This window comes from Ictalurus punctatus, chromosome 7 (genome assembly GCF_001660625.3).
Source record: "Ictalurus punctatus breed USDA103 chromosome 7, Coco_2.0, whole genome shotgun sequence".
Classification (NCBI taxonomy): Eukaryota; Metazoa; Chordata; class Actinopteri; order Siluriformes; family Ictaluridae; genus Ictalurus; species Ictalurus punctatus.
Genome location: NC_030422.2, coordinates 21,372,600 through 21,390,535, shown reverse-complemented (window position 1 = coordinate 21,390,535; position 17,936 = coordinate 21,372,600). Strand labels below are relative to the sequence as shown.

Here is a 17,936-nt window from a genome sequence, read left to right as displayed (position 1 = left end):
AAGGCGAGCCCAATGACAGACCAGAATCCAGTAAAATAAATAAATAAATAAATAACAATAAAACGTTATTTGTTTAATGCATTTATTAATTAATTAAACATAATTAAACAAGGAGTAATTTGCCTACTTTATAAAAACAAATTTTTAGATGAATCATGTACTTTTCTATAAATAGTATTTTTTTTTATTATTTGTATTTGCAGTATATTTTTAAAAGCACTCTAACATGCTTATAATCAGGCATAGGAATGCACATGGAAAATATTATGAATACAAGACATCTAGAAGATTTTGGTTATCAGAAAAAAGATATTGAGGGAAAACGACGTTACGTGTATTTATACGTTAGTAAATGTGGTTTATGAAATGGTTAATGTAAAATAAATCGACATATATATCATGATTTACAAGTTGATATTTGTATGGAGGGGAGGCTTAAGGATATATGGCATGACGTGTGCCGAGTGGGCGGAGCTTGAAGCCAGATAATATGGTGGTTGAGAACGGACATAAACAATGAAATAAATATATTACTGCTGAGTTCTGACATTTTAATAACTACAGTTTAACAGTGGACATTTTATAGATGGAATTTTACTAAAAATCGGAAAAATTATTGATGTGACCAAAACCACAATTTCTGCCTGTAGTGTCTTAATAATATGTTATTCTTATGCTATTCTATAATATATATATTATTTAATAATAATATGCTGTTCTGGAGTTACTCCGGGGGTGGGGTGGGGGTCGATTTGGTGGATTGTTTTTTGTTTTTTTTAGGAAACTGTCGGAAATTATCCAAAGCAAAAGTCCCAAATGGCTGTGACCGCTTACACAGTGCCTACGCAATGTACTTCACTTTAATGTCCAGTAGGGGGCTACTGGGATTCAGCCATAATTCCACACTGGACAGTTTTATTTGAAAATCCGTGACTGTATGGAGGAGGATCATATACAAAATTAAAAATTATTTTACTAACCACAACTACTATGAACCAACATATATAGCATTAATTTGAGCTATAGTTATTTATAAAAGTAAATACGATATGTCCATCAACAAACATCCAGCTGTATTATTCTGTTGGGTGTTTTTATTTTACTGAAACAATTAAATTTAACTCTACAACCTACAGAGCTGTCACAATCAGGATCTTCTCCTATACAACCTTACACACAGGAGGGCAGAAGCTGTCATGAACAACACTCAGTTGCCACGTTAATAGGTAAATCTACTCCATTGGCCCTTGGATCAAGTAATCCTACCCTTTGTTTTTTTTAAATCATAGACAATACTAGAAGACTTTTTTTTAACTGATAAAATGGCCAGTGTGTGTAAGGTGTACATTTACTAGAAAACTATATTTATACTTACAAAATTCTAAATGCATCATACTTAGTTGTAACACAGCTATTAAAATGTATAAAACATCTCTAGTAGAATGCAAAAAAGAAACACTCATTTACAAAAACACACAACAGGGAGGAAAAAAGAGGATTTTATATATTTATACTTATACAATACGCTTATGTATAGAATATATATGTACCTGTTCACTAGGGCAGTACAAAACACACTATTAGACAGGACAGCTGCTAAAAAAGCACTAAGTAACCACCACAGTATTAATAGCTCCCATTTCTCCTTTGTGCAAAAGGAGACAGCTGTCTCAACTCGTGTTGACTTTGTCCCACAGTTCTGAAGCATGTAAGGTATAAGCTACAGTACATCATGAGTGGCCACTTACAGCACAAGGACTTTGACATAAAGCATATTTCCTCTTGTTGACTGATTCATCCTCAAAAAAAGAGTGTCAGTCCAGAAATGTTCTCTTCTATTACAAATTTATTTTGAATAAGAAACACAAAAGTGACAACAAACAACATGGCACCAAAAGTGGCACTGTTCTGTTCAATCTTCATTTAGCACCTGTATGCTTTGATTATATCCATATATTCATTCATACAAAAATGATTATGCTTGTCAGTCTACAAACAAAAAAATGAGTAGAAATGTGAAATATGTGGATTATAAAAATTGCCTGTTCTACCCAGCATAAGTACCATTTTTGGCATCAACTCTCCCTCTCCGTGTACCACTGTCTGTACCACAATTCTAGTCTGCCAACACATGCAGCTGTGTTTGATGGTAAACATTTCTGATCATGATTACTCTTCAGTCACCTTTAGTCCACAGTACCAGAGAAAATGACCAGCAAAAAAAAAAAGAAAAAAAAAAAAAAAACTGTTTATAATCCTAAAAATCAAACCCTGTTTCACATTAGTTTATCGTCATTTATTAATGCATTTTACACACTGCAAAGGTGTACTGTAAAGAACAGACCTTCAATACTAGTTGCCATAATGTTAGAAAGCTTCCCCTTAGGTTTAAACATTTCAGCTGTGAAAGCTCATGGTTGCAAGGATTTGAGAAAATACAACTTACTAACACCACTTCATAGCTGCCTTGTCAAAAACATCCAGAATCCTTTATAAACTTTTTTTCCCTGTTAAAAGAAAAAAATACTAGTTAAATTGTCTGCTTGTTGACTTAGTTATTCTCTGAAAAATCTGCATTATTTAAACAAACGAAAGCACACCTCTGCAGGTAAGCTATACAGAAACCCAAACACGTATTTAGAGATCAAAAGAACTAGCGTTTGGGCAGGATGAGTTTTGCCAAGGCAAATATTTTCATGGAATATAAAGAGGTCTCAGAGATTTTCCTATGTTAATCAGAGTATAGTGCTCCCTGCATAATTTGATAAATATTTGCAGGAAAAAGTGTCAGGAAATGTTTGGAGACGTTCAAAAAAAAAAAAAAAAAAAAAAACACGACAGCGCCGTTAGGGAGGCCAGACCCTTTTGCATTTTGTTGGTGAGACTGAACTAACTTTCAAATGACTTGATGTGCTAAATCTGATTTGTGCAAGACGTCCAGCTTTATACAGAAACCCTGTTCCTGCTGGCATGGATAGACACCAACTATAAAGAGCTATCCTGCAGCAATACCAAATGTTACATCTCAGTCGCTTACTGAATGAGGCTCACAGTTATTATATGATTAAGTCACATAGAGGTTTCATTCATTCACTCAGTCACTCACTGGTTCACTCATCCATCCCTCACACGGACACTCTTAGCCTGTGTTAACTTTCCCTACATGACATCCACAAAGAACTCGCTGGGGTTTCCCATGGCCAGGTGGAAAGACTGCCTAGAGGCTGTGAGCTCAGGCGGGACAGAGGCCAGGTCACGTGTGGGTGGAGCTCCAGGAGGTCCTCCAGGATTATTGGGTGGAGGCAAGCCTGGGTGTAGTGGCGTGCCAGCTGTTTGCGGATGAGGAGCTCCCAACGCTGGGTGTGGATGTGGGTGCTGGGGTACCATCATTACCATCATAGGGTTGTATGGAATGGGAATGCCAGGTGGGTATGGAGTGAGGTGAGGGGGCGGTGGCCGGTGATGTGAGCGCTGACTAGCATGACTGTGCTCACTTGGAGTGGCTGAGCCATGGTCCCTCCTTAGGCTACTGCGCACCGAGTATTCAGATTCACTGCCGCTGCCTGAGCGTGAGTCAGCTCCACCCCCATTGGGAGATTTGTCGTCACGGGTGCTGCCAGCCACAGTGCTGCCACTCTTACTACCCCTCCTCCTCTCACCCTCACTCCGAGTGGATCCACTGCTCCGACTCCCTGTACACGGAGGAAGTAGAAACCAGAAGTCATTAAAATGCATACATCCACACTTGTCAGTCAGGCAGTAAAGGGCTTTAAATAGTACAAATTGTTCCTTTGAATATGCCATGAATTAAAATGCTGAAATACACTCAAAAATCTGTGAATTAATAAATAATTTTCTATGGCTCCAATTCAAAAAAGGTCACAGCACAATTTATCTCATCTTCCTTTCTCTAAAACAGGTGGCCAGTAATCTGCTTCTGACTGGCTGAAGGGAGTATATTGTACGAATTTGAAGCCTTTTTTGGCTGAAATAGGAGACACCTTGTGAAAACTAGAGACAGAGTCTCTGCAGTAGATACGACTATTTGCACAGTGGGTCCACCTCTAGCATACCTGATGTGCAACTTAAGATGGCACATTGACTAACTCAGAATGGCGATTACAGTCTTATTAATTAATATGCAAGCATTCAATTATAATTGGATAATTTTCTCCAAGATATTGTTTTGACCATTATCAAGAAAAAAAGCTTTGAATCATGACTGACTGACCTACCATTCTCTAGCTAGTTGGATACATCGATCAGTTTAATCATTTTAAAGCAATTAAAGTATAAGTAGCTAATGTAAGGTACCACCTGAAAAGATACTGGTAAACAGCAGTTAACACTTACACTTCACACAACTTATTTTTTGACGGGGGGGGATCCCTGGTCTCCATGATTTACATGCAACTTTGACCCCTGCAGTAAGTTACTATGAATGGAGAAGTGTACTCTTATGCACCGCCCACTGCGCCAGGGGAGTCCACTTAAAAAGGAATAACTGGCATAACAAGCTACTTCAAGTGTTAATTTATTGGCTGTATGAACTTTATTATGAAATTAAGCTCGCGTTAGCTGTCTTTCTTTATGCAATCACTTCTTTCACTCATGTTGGTTTGCTAGTTATATCATCAGTACAGCGATCTAGCTTAGACAGAAAAACTGCAATGAACTCTGGGCTAAGGGTCTGTTACAACAATTTACCTCGGAACAAGACAAGGCTTTGCTACAGAACCGTCATGAGATTTAGGCGAGTATTGGAAAGTGCGTGCTCGTTCCTGAGGCTCAACTGTCAAACACCTCACCCATATGCTTTTATCATCAAATAACTGTTGTGGAATGTACTTATTGTAAGGAGCAATACTGAGGGTTAAGTGAACTTGGAAAAATGACAGAACACTATTCCCTAAAATAATGTGTGGTTATGTAACTTATAAGTTCAGGTCCTTTCCAATTCCCTAACTTGGGAATGGGAGGGGTTAACAATTGTACTGCAGCCAGCCACTAGAGGGTCTCAGAAACATTTTGGCTTTACTTCTGAACGCCCGTTACAATGTTCTCACATATATACAGTCACACATTAGAGTAGAAAATACAGATCCAGGGAGGAAGTGGTTTCTCACCCTCGCTGTGCTGGCTTCCCGTGCTGCCAGGGGCATAACTGTAGCTGGAAAGCTCATGGTACGGCGGTGGCTGGCTTGAGTAGGGGTGTGGGTACTGGTATGGGAAAGAGTGGAGCAGGGGCCATGGTGTTGCCCCTGGTAATGGGAGAGGGGCTAGTGTGTCTTGGTCCGAAGCTCCACTGGAACCATCGTTATCATTGAGAGACAGGTTGGCCATGTCTGAGAGGAGTGAGAAAGAGAAATTATATATTGATGATAGATTTAATACAACAGTGTTGTATTTCACAATAAACATATTATATAAAAGGACTGATTTAAGAAACCAAATTGTAACACTCACAGTTCTCACAGTCACTGAAGTCTCCAAAGATGTAGTAGCACTGCTCCGAGAAAGTGATCTTATTGACAGTATGCCTAATGAAACCAGCTTTCAGGAGGTTACTGGCATATTTACGAGCCTCTCTGCGGTCCTGAAATCCCTCTATGTGATGGTAGAGCCACTCCACCACATCTGAGCCTGCACATACCATATCATTATTATCTATTGAGCCTGTTAGATTGACCTGGCTTATCCAAACTAAGCTAATAGATTTGCTAAAGTAGTAGTAATCTAATCCAATGTAAACTAGTAATAATCTCTATTTTTATTAATATGTAAACCAATAATGTATTTGTTTTCCAATACAGAAAACAGTCATTCCTAGCTAATTTTTTTTTTTAAAAAGTCTCGTTCAAAACCTATTCCTTACCCAGGAAGGCATTAGGGATAGTGATCTTTAGCCACATTCTGTCTCTCACTTCTAGTCCTGACTCAGGAGAGGCCATAGCCTTTGCCACACTTGCCATATCAGAGTGAAGAGACAGGTTAAACTCATCAAAACCTATAGACAAATTACAACAAGAGTAACATGAGACACATGTGTGAAAGCAATTACCCTTTGGGGGGGGGGGGGGGGGGGGGGGTATTGGAGATAAGGCAGTGCTTGAACGTTTCTGCATAAATATGACCTAACACAACATCACATTTTCCTAGAAGACCTAAAAGTAGATAAAAAAGAACCCAATTAAATAAAGGAGAAAAAAATATTATACTTGGTCATCTATATATTGAGGAAAATTATACAATATTACATATCTGTGCGAGGCAAAAGTATGTGAACCTTTGCTTTCAGTATCTGGTGTGACCCCTTTGTGCAGCAAAAAGTGTAACTAAACGTTTCTGGTAACTGTTGATCAGTCCTGCCTACAGTTTTGAGGAATTTTAACCCATTTCTCGGTACAGAACAACTTAAACTCTGGGATGTTGGTGAGTTTCCTCACATGAACTGCTTGCTTCAGGTCCTTCCACAACATTTCTATTGGATTATGATCAGGACTTTGACTTGGCTGTTCCAAATATTAACTTTATTCTTCTTTAACCATTCTTTGGTAGAACGACTCAGTCGTTATTGTTAGGGTTGTTTTCTTGCTGCGTCATCCACTTTCTCTTGAGATTCAGTTCACGCACAGATGTCCTGACATTTTTCTTTAGAATTCGCTGGTATTTTTCAGAAGTCATTTTTCCATCAATGATTTCAAGTTGTCCTGGCCCAGATAGAGCAAAACAGCCCTAAACCATGACACTACCACCACCATGTTTCACAGATGGGATATGGTTCATATGCTGGAATGCAGTGTTTTACTTTCTCCCAACATACCGCTTCTCATTTAAACCAAAAATTCTACTTTATTTTGGTTTCATCCATCCACAAAACATTTTTTCAACAGTCTTCTGGCTTGTCCAGTGGTCTTTAACAAACTGCAGATGGGCAGCAATGTTCTTTTTGCAACCCTGCCATGTACACCATTATTGTTCAGTGTCCTGATGGTGGACTCATGAACATTGAACATGTGAGAGAGGCCTTTAGTTGCTTGGCTCCACTGTGTCCTCGAGGACTATTACACGACTTGCACTTGAAGTGATTTTTGTTGGTTGACCACTCCTGGGGAGGGTAACAATGGTCTTAAATTTCCTCCATTTGTACACAATGGGTCGATTCCAAACTCAACAGATGGTTTTGTAACCTTTTCCAGCCTCATGAGCTTCAACAACTCTTTCTGAGGTCCACAAAAATCTCCTTTGTTCATACCATGATACACCTCCATAAACGTATTGTGAAGATCAGACTCCAACTGATCCCTGTTCTTTATATAAAACTCACACTTGATTGTCATCCCACTGACTGAAAATACCTGACTAATTTCACCTACAAATTAAAATGTTAATCCTAGAGGTTCACATACTTTTGCCACTCACAGATATGTAATATTGGATAATTTTTCTCAATAAATAAATGACCGAGTAAAATACTTTTCTCTCATTTGTTTAATTGGGCTCTCCTGGTCTTAGGACTTGTGTGAATATCTGATTATGTTTTAGGTCATATTTATGCAGATAAATAGAAATTTCTAAAGGTTTCACAAACTTTCAAACACCACTGTACATAGAGAATAACTTAGAATTAAAAAAATTGTTTAGAATATCAGAGAATGAGAAGGAACATACGTTCAGTCTCAGTGACGGATGAGCTGGATGTGATTGTACTGCCTGGGTAAGGCGGGTATGCTCCCGTCATGGCTACTGAATGACTGACCCAGGCTGCAGGGTCTATAGGTCGGATAGGCTCATCTGGCAAAAAGAGGGGAAACAAGAAACCTCTCACATCATGTATTATTTCTTCTTTCTTTATGTACTTCCTGTCAAGATGATGTTCTAAGTAACAAATGCAATCAACATGCAATATAAGGTAATCTGACCCTCATAAAATCACTTAATATAATACAATGCCATTTGAAATTGAATTTGAATTGACTCACTACGTGGAAGTGTAAAGTAGCCTTGAGGTGAGGGGTCCCAGCATTTAGCCACTGTCAGAGTGATAGGTCTGAAATACATTTAGGAACACATAAGCCATGTAACGCTACATGTATTCATTTGTCTTCACACACACTCACAAAAAGTAGGTGCCTTACCCTGGCTTGTGCACAATCTCCCGTAGTACCCTGACTGCATCATCATTGCTCATGTTCTCAAAATTAATATCATTCACCTGTGAAGAAAGAGTCAATTTTACACTACTACTACTACTACTAATAATAATAATAATAATAATAATAATAATAATATCACATAACATTAACACACAACACTTTCTAAGCTGACCAATAATAACATTTAAACTCAATAAGATCATCAATTACATTAAATACAGGCATTTAAGGCAATTTATGGTCAGGCCCACTGTTCATCTATAGCTATATTTTACAGGGTAGTAAATCCTGTTTCTAATATACACTCACCAAGTACTTTATTAGGAACACTATACTAATACTAAGAAGGGCCTCTGTTTGCTTTCAAAACAGCCTCATTTCTCCATAGCAAGATGTTGGAAACCATTCTAGCACATCCCAAAGGTGTTCTGTTGGAGTCAGATCTGGTGACTGGGAAATCCACTGAAGAACATTGAACTCATTGTCATGCTCATGAAACCAATTTGAGACGACTTTTGCTTTGACACATGGTGCATTGTCAAAGTGTGCCAAGAAAACATTCCCCACACCATTATACCACCACCTCCATGAACCTCTACAACCCTTTAATGCATTGCACTTCTGCAACATGATTTCCTGATTAGATAATTGCATGAATGTGTTGGTGTACAGGGATTTCCTAATAAAGTGCTCAGTGAGTGTATAAAAAGGCCATATTTTTACATCATATACTGAAACCCATCCCTTTTCTATGTGTGTATACCTGAAATTCAAACCACACATTGTTGCACAATCCCATGATTTTTTAAAACAATTAATTGATGATGGATTAGTTAACAGTCGGTAATTTTAAGTAATTTAGACTTTTAGTCACACCTACACCGGTTTTTCCAATATTTCCTGCCCCTCCTACCCCTTCTTGCCTGCACACACCCACATGCAATTTCTCGCTCACCTGAAGCAGCATGTCCCCAGGTTCAATTCGCCCATCAGCAGCCACTGCTCCTCCCTTCATTATGGAGCCAATATAGATGCCTCCATCGCCTCGCTCGTTACTCTGTCCCACAATACTGATGCCCAGGAAATTATACTTCTCTGTTAACCACATGCATGCAAATAAACACAGAGCAGTTGGGAAAAACAGTCAAGACATTTAAGGAACATCAGCATTCAGATCTTTAATGTTCACAATAACAATAAGTAAGGAATAAAATGCAACAGGGTGTGCTGTTATAGAAAAGAAATCTATGGGAAGGTGGTGTGATGCAGCCTGAGTCAAAGCGCATTAATATACACCGTTTTATAAAATACAGTCATGTGAAAAAATAAGTACACCCCATGGAAATTGTTGGATTTTTTTTTTTTTTTTTTTTTTTTTTTTACGTGTTTGGACAAGCAAACATTTGATCATCTTTGAAACAGTGCCTATTAATAAAGTCGATATACTTGAACAAACTTACAAGGAAAATGAACTTTTTCAATCATTTATTCAGACAGATCAACAGACATGATATACTTCTGTGGAAAAAGTGAGTACACCCTTGGTCTCAGAAGCTAGTATTGCCCCATTTAACAGAAATAACTTCTTGTAGGCATTTTGCATAACGGTCCACCAGGCTTTCTGGCATTTTTGACCACTCTTCCATGCAATATTCTTTCAGGTGTAAGATGTTTAGCAGTTTTCTTGCATGTACTATCTTTAATTCATCTGTCCAGAGCACATTACCCCCAAAGGCCTGGACGTTACAGTTTGCCAAGGAGCATATAGGCAGTCTTGCAAAGGCTTTTTCCTAGCACTCCTCCTATGCAGGTCAAATTTGTGCAATCTCTTTCTGATTGTAGAAGCATGCACTTTGACACCACCAGCTGCAAGGCCTACTAGTAGATCCTGTGATGAAATGTTGGAGTTCTTGGATAGTTCTTTTTGCATCAGATGGTCTGCTCTTGGGCTTATTTGCTGGGACGGCCAGTCCTGGACAAATCGGCAGCCATTTGAAGATGAATCAAATAATCTGGAGATCTTTTCAAATCCCTTGCCAGACTCATAGGCATCCACAGCCATTTTTCTGAAGGCCTTAAAGAACTCTTTAGATCTTGGCATGATGACACCCCACACCTCAATAGCAAAGGGAACACCAGACACTAGATATGAGAGGGGTATAAATAGGACAGGTTCAACACCTGATTCTAATTTTATAGAATTGAAGGTGTGAATGTAGGGGTGTACTTACTTTTTCCATGTGACTGATCTGTTTATTTGTTACATTAAATTGTGAAAATTATCAAATGACACAAAGTTGAAGTTTTGTAGTAGAGTTTGTTTCAAAGAGGATCACAATGTTTGCTTGTCCAATCATGTCAAAATAGCCAACAATTTCCATGAGGTGTACCTATTGTTTTCCACATGACTGTATATTCACCATAATGGATATAATATAATCCATAACCAATTTTAACTACAGCCAGATCTGAAGTTATAGAAAAAAAAGTAGCTGTTATAGTAATGTAATCAACACTTTCTGACCAATCAAATTTGAGAATACAACAGCCTGTGGTATAAGTAAAACTAGAATAATAACTACAATAATAATTTGTGCCAAGAGGAAATCTCATGAACCTGAATGCACTGAAACATACTAACCCATGTTGAGAGTGACTGTGATGATATTCAGAGACATAGTTGAGTCTGTCACACTACTGAAAGATGATGCCTGAAAGAAAGTAATAAATATAACAAGAAAACAGAAATGCAAAAACTCGGATCCATGTGTCAGATGATAAAAGCAAGCAGTACCCTCTCCAGCCTTGGAGGACGCTGTTTCCTGCGTCTGCGATGGCGCTTTAGCAGCCTCGAGGCAGTGCTCTGTTCTGTTGAACTACTAAACCTGCACACAACATTAACCTCAGCATCAGGCATACATAGAACAGAAATCAGAAACACCACAGCATTTAAAAGTTTTACAGTTCCCTGACTCATTAGTGTCACTTTTAAAAAAAAAACAAAAAAACAAAACAGGGCGTGGCTCATCGTCGTTCCCCCCACACTTCTAACCTGCTCATGGTGTCATCATCATCTGAATCACAGAAGCTAGTAGTTTCCAGTTCACTGCTCATCACTGTGGTGGCACTTTCATAACCTGCCAAGTGCCTCTCCATACGGGACTGGCCATTCATACGTGACCCTAAAGCCAATTTAAAATAAATTTAAAAAACGAGACAAGGGGGAAAAAGGAAAGGGGAAAGAAAAAAAAAAAAAGGAGTAAGACGTATACAAGACTGAGATAGCTGTTTTTGAGTCATATTCAGATCTACAGTTTATATCTGACAAGACACTGGACTTCTCACCGTGCTCCATGCTCTCTCTGTGGCGAGGCCTCTCTCTCCTGAAGGACACGACAGACTCGGTCTCTGTCTGTTCATCCAGCGTCTCCACACTGCCTGCAGCGTTCGGACTGCAACACCAAGTAAACACACGCATGCATTCATTTCATGCCATGGAGTTTGCAAGTTTAAATAACATGTAGAAATTGTACAATGATCAAAGATGGTCCTAAGGCTGCAAATTATTAGCCAAACTTGTTAGTGTGTGCTTTGCAGATCCAAGTAGTTAAAGTTCACGGATCAAACAGCGATACCTGGTGATTAAAAGGAATAGTCTGGCAAATAAATGAATAAATACATTTAATTTACCCCAAATGTAGACACTCAGCCAAGACCATGTTTTGTGCTTGACATTTTCTTCTTTAGTTTTGTACTGGACATTTGAAGCCAATATAGCTAAAAAGTCTGTCTCACCCAAAACCTTTTCCATAACTATACAACTTAAACGGAATCCACTTATTTAGTAAAGTGACAGACATTAGCAAATGTGGTTTAGTGGACAATATAACATACTGCAATCTAGAAAAATACAGAAAGCTTGACCTTGTCACTGAATGCTGTAATGTCTTGAACAATTTTGTATCGTCAAAGTTTTTGAATGCGGATACTTCCAGAGTTTGAAAGCGGGAAGTTTTGCGAATGAATATAAAACAGCAAATACAGACTGAGTAAATCTCCCAAATTTTTCCTGCAATGATTTTTAGACAAATTTGCATAATTTAAGTGTTTTTTTAAAGCCAGTTCTACCAGGATTTTGCAATCGCAGAAATTAATGGAAAATCAAGCAAACTCCAAAATATTCTTAGGAGCTTGCAATTTTTAAAAATTACTGTAGATTTTGGCCAAGTCACGTCATGTGACGTCATCACGACACACTTTCAGTCAAAGCCCTCTTTGATTCATGTGCGTCGAACACATACAGCTAAAAGGTCTAATTTAATAACAAACATCACTGCGGACAAAGCATGCAAAACAATTTTGTGCAATTGCAGTTTCTGCAATTCAAGTAGTTTTCCGCAAAAAAAAAAAAAAAAAAGTCACAGCAAAATCATACTTTTTTGGCCACACCAGTCACACAAAAAAACTCTGCGAAATCCTGTACAGACTGTAAAGTAAATGAGAGACATATGATTTAGTAACATCGTAGCTGTAATCAAAACTAAAGAAGAAAACACCAATAAGATATATGTTGAACTATTTCTTTAAACCAATTCGCATGATTACATTGCTCATGATTTGGCTAATCTGCTGCTGTTGTGTCCAAGGCACAGCCCAAGCCAGTCTTATTCCCATAAGCGAGTATGTGCATATCTATTACTTGGGTATTTTACTACCATGAATACTTTATATGTTCATTGTGAAGCTTGCTATAAAAACAGAAATACATACATCACCACACATCTATACCTAGATATTAAGCATTTATAGGTATTTGTTCCAACTTTGGCAAAGTTGTGCCAGCAAGTTGTGTGGGCCCATACAGTGGTGCATAGTTAGAATAAATACATGTAAATATTGTACTTTCATTGCACCAACTTTAAATAACACTGTTGACTGAGATCATGATGCTGTGCCAGGTACAAATCCCTGGGTCAACACTGTTCAAGTAAAAGGGTCTAAGAGAGGTTGAGAAGATGCCTACTGGAATGAGGGAGGTCTTGAGTCTCCGATGCCTCCGGTCCTCTCAGCTGGAGGAGGGGGAAGGGGAGGAGGAGGTGACGGCTGAGCTCGGACTTCCACTGGAGGTGGTGCAGGTTCTGCTACAGGAACATCTGAGGAGACAAGCTGAAAAAATAAAAAGATTATTTAGACAGACTAAATATACATGAGCAATTAAAAAAAAAAATTTAAACAATCATATTATATTTTTATTATTTCTTAACCTAAGCTAATTTCATGTTCAAATACTAGCATATTTTCAAAAATCCTGGGGGTTGGCAGCTTATTTCATTCCCAACCTGCCAAAACACATTTGTGCTAGATTATTAGACAGAAACACTGCAATCTACTCCACAATATGGAGATCAGTGAGAATCGCCCCTCATAAACGTATCATTTTAAAGTTCAGGTAGAGGTGGGATGTTGGCCAGTAGGCTAGAAGAGAGATTTTAAAAAACATACCATAGCAGTGAAAACACACAAAGGAAATTTATTTATTTATCTTAATACACAACACATTTCCTATCTGTTGCATGTGTGGCCTTATTTATTTATTTTTTTAAAGTTTTTTTTATTTCATAGTTTTCTACAGGTTTATTTTGTTTTCCTGAACACGCCACTTAGAATCCAGAAAGCAGTATACAGACGCCTTCGAATGCATTTAACATCAACCAAAGTTCAGCGATAAACAAGTGAAATGAAGGAAGTAATGGAGGTGTAATCTGTAATTATTGAGCAGGTCAAGCTTTTGCAGTTCATACTGGCTGGGACGTCATTCATGCATTGAAGCCTGAGGCTCAGTTTAGGTGCTTTCTCACAATGAGTAAGTAAATATATCTGATAAATTGTACTGGATACAATCAAATAACATTTCTTAACCCTGTGAAATAAGGTTGGTGCGTGTGAAGCCACTTTCCACATGACTGGTTTCAAATGAGCATTTATTAAAGTGGAGCCAGTCATAAAGTCCAGCGCTCAATCATCTCACATTTAAACACATGCAGAGTGAAAAAGATGCGAGAGAAACAACACAGCTTGTGTTATAGAACAGCTAAAGACTTTCTGCCTCCAAGTTTTGTCGAAGGCACAAACACAACAGATTTTTCAATGTCATGATCAGCTCCTGGGAATTAATCTCACATACCTGTAAATAGTTTTTAATGAAAAGAAATAAAATAGCATGCCTTTCTGCGTGTGACTTTCTCTCACCAGTGATTAGTTCAGGTCGGTCAGTGCCCAGTGGCATTACAATACGGGGGTGTGATTACAGGAAAAATGTCAAACAGGAAACCATTTTTTTTTTTTTTAAACATGCATTTACTTTCACTTTGTGAACACTGACATATTGCCACAAGACATTTAAAGTGGAGTGGGTACACTTCTGAAATCATAGTCATATGTTTTAAAAATGTGTTGATAGATTCAACAACTGCCCTTAAACTAGTTGTTTCAAGTAATTCTGGGTGTTTTTGTTTTGTTTGTTTTTTGCAATGTTTTTTCCTTGCCCCAAGTACAGTCATTACTGTTTGGGCGGCTGTGGCTCAGGTGGTAGAGCGGGTTGTCCACTAATCGTAGGGTTGGCAGTTCGATTCCCGGCCCACATGACTCTACATGCCGAAGTGTCCTTGGGCAAGACACTGAACCCCAAGTTGCTCCTAGTGGCAAGTGAGCACCTTGCATGGCAGCTCTGCTACCATTGGTGTGCCAATGTGTGTGCAAATGGGTGAATGAGACACAGTGTAAAGTGCTTTGGATAAAAGCGCTGTATAAGTGCAGACCATTTAGTATAGATGGATAGATATTAGGCTGGAAACGCTGCAGTATTCCTTTCAGTTGCTGTAGAATGAAATATGAAAACTGAAGCTATTTAAAATGTGCACGAGTGTTTTGTGTCCATGTTACCCTGGGCCAACCAGAAATCAAACATCAGGACTGTGTTATTTCACATACATGCCGGACAACACATCAAATTTTAAATGATCCAGACCACCCAGTTTATCAATGTTTCAGCCCCCTTCCTTCTGGCCGCAGGTATAGACTGCCCATGTGCAGAAAGGCCAGCTATGGTAGGAGCCGTGTTCCTATGGCTATATGAGCGTTAAACACACAGGTAATCAGCCATTGTGATGCCATCTTATGCACTGGCATTTGTTGTACGATCCTGACGTTTTCTTTTTGTCCCCTTCTCTCCTGTATGTCTGTGATTGTTTTTGATATTAATATGTATGGTGTTACTGTGGTTATGGGGTTTTTTTCTGCGTACCCACAGTGGAAACAAATTTGCTCTTTGAGGACAAATAAACTATCTATCTATCTATCTATCTAGTTAAGTTCTAAATACAAATGAGCACTGTATCTTAGCCAATAAAAGGAAATTGTGGATTACACATTATACCCATGACTTAGTAAAGTAATGGGTATAACAAAGAGAAAAGGTATAACAAATTTTCTTTCTCCTGGTCACACAGATTTGTGCACTCTTGGCATGAAGCATATGAACTATATGTAATTAAATGAAAAGATTGGGCACATGGAAAGATATTTCATTTGGCCCTCTAACTAAAGCCCAAGTGTGAACGTGAGAAATAGAACAGACAGGGCTGTAGGTCACAAATATCCAATGTCTCAGAATCTATAAAACCAAAATAAAAAAAAACAACAACAAATAAATCAGCCTTTCAATAGCTGTCAGCATGCAAGAAATGACTTAGTTTTGCCTGAGGCTGTTAGCTCTGTTTAAAACTACTTCGCTTTACTAACTAGACTTGCAATTAAAATGATGGAAACGTTATAATTTACCTATATGTTAATCACCCACACCCCCTACTATTTACAAAAGACTGGATCAAATGCATAAGATAAATCACTTTAAAAAGAGTTAAAGACCTTTAAAGTCGGGGGGGGGGGGGGGGGGGGGGGGGCACATGCACTCACCAACTCTTTTAATAGGGTTAATGGATTCAGTGCTATTGTGCACTCTCTTGCCAATGAAAATGAAATATCCTGATACTGGTATAGCGTTTCTGTCTCACTGGGATTGGTTTCATCCAAGTCTTTTGATTTTGAGAACACGCTTTTCACTGGAAGCTTCTAATGCAGGCTGGGTTTCAGTCTCCGTGTGAAAGGCAGAGATAGACACTTGGAGCTCTTTAAGGTTAGACTAAGACGCTAAACAAATGTGGGTGAAATGGTGGATCTATTAGGAATGCTGCAGGTTTTCACTTAAATGGTTCAAATTTACTATAGATTTTATGTAACATCTTCCATCTCAACTCATTTACTATGAAATGCTCAGGAAAAACTAGGACGTGCTGCATAATGAAATTATTCCGCTGGTGTCTTATCACATGAAGACGGTAAACTCTCTATTAACAGTAAATGTAGAAAGGGTTTAATGGAAAAGCCCAAATGCAATAGAAACACTAATGCCAAGGAAGAGTCAGGTACATACCCAGGAAACCACTCGTCCATTAAAGCAGGGCAGCTTAGCGTTGTCATCAGAAATCTCTTCCTTGACCACTCTGCAAAGAGAAGTACAGTGACTGACCAATAAAGGACTGATAATAATGACTATTATGATGATGAGTGAGTCGGGTGGATTACTTTATGAACGTTCAGAATACTAGCCAAAACCCAATGCTGATCCATTACCCTCATCCTCACAGCAAGCATCTTGCAAGCTTAATGGTGACATTTTGAAGAAAAATTTTCTTTTGTTTGCATGCATGATCTTGTTGAGTCAGGCAAAATGAACTGCATTCAGAAAATGGGATACCTTAACAAAACAAATCAAACTGAAGCCATCGTGGGCACCTGTAAGCAAAATGTATGTGGAAGAGGACAGACAGCACTTTCCTCAGAGTGTGTTACGATGTTCTGTGAAGCCCAGTATGAGCAGCATTTCAAGAAGACGCAGCTGGCTGGCTTCATGTGTTTCACAGGACGTACGTTAGCCTTCACCCTCCCCTGAGGGTAGCTGTCGTAAGGTAGGTAAATGGAGTGGGGGTAGGGGGAGGGCGGAATTCGACAAACATCTTCAGTAATAAGCCTTTTTAGCTATTTTGCACGTAACTTTGTTCATGCCATAAATAATTTATAAAAACATTTCTAGCATACAACCTTTATAACACAAAAAGGTATCCTCTTAAGTTGGAGCTCTTATTCTGCACACACACTATTTCTTTGTTGTTTCAACAATTCACACAGGAAGAGAGCATTCCCACAAGAATAGAAATGCCTCATCATAGGATAAAGATGATTAGTCAGAGGAGCTTTGTATTCATTTGCAGTGTCTCTTCTCACTAAGGAATAGGTTCTCAACCTATAAGAATTTGGGGCCTTTAAAATGGGGTCACCAAGAACCCCTGTTCTAAGGGGAAATCATGCCAGTACAATTCCCCTGCACAGAACAACACGTCACCTGTCTGTACAACATTAATAAAAAATGTCTGAAAATCATCCCCACCACCAGCACCCCCACAGAGAACCCTGTGCCTGTGTTTACATGTGCAAAAATGTCAAGGTCTATATGCATCAATAATCAGATTGCTTTTCTAAATACATGTTGAGCAGTAGCAGATAGTAAACCTTCCAATCATTAGTAGTGCATCATGAAAAGGGATAACATGAAATATGATCATGTATTAGGGAGGCTTAATTAATGAAGAGAATAAATTTCTCAAATTAACATATTTAGGATGCTCTTCAGCATATATGAGCTCACTGGTTACATGAGTGACT

The 17,936-nt window shown here is 38.5% G+C and overlaps 1 protein-coding gene across 1 annotated transcript in view; it reads right to left on the bottom strand.

Annotated features, from left to right (window-relative positions):
* Positions 1–1,483: 1,483 nt before the first annotated feature.
* Positions 1,484–17,936, bottom strand: part of dvl2 (dishevelled segment polarity protein 2) — a 22,555-nt gene continuing 6,102 nt past the window's right edge. The window contains exons 2-15 of the mRNA XM_017473019.3: positions 16,648–16,717; positions 13,180–13,322; positions 11,502–11,608; positions 11,209–11,338; positions 10,951–11,041; positions 10,798–10,867; positions 9,112–9,251; positions 8,139–8,215; positions 7,983–8,050; positions 7,672–7,794; positions 5,876–6,007; positions 5,467–5,643; positions 5,127–5,345; positions 1,484–3,692 (exon numbers count right to left, since the gene is read on the bottom strand). Coding sequence (XP_017328508.1) covers positions 3,160–3,692; positions 5,127–5,345; positions 5,467–5,643; positions 5,876–6,007; positions 7,672–7,794; positions 7,983–8,050; positions 8,139–8,215; positions 9,112–9,251; positions 10,798–10,867; positions 10,951–11,041; positions 11,209–11,338; positions 11,502–11,608; positions 13,180–13,322; positions 16,648–16,717 — 2,080 coding nt within the window. The 3' untranslated portion in view covers positions 1,484–3,159. The remainder of the gene's footprint in view (positions 3,693–5,126; positions 5,346–5,466; positions 5,644–5,875; positions 6,008–7,671; positions 7,795–7,982; positions 8,051–8,138; positions 8,216–9,111; positions 9,252–10,797; positions 10,868–10,950; positions 11,042–11,208; positions 11,339–11,501; positions 11,609–13,179; positions 13,323–16,647; positions 16,718–17,936) is intronic.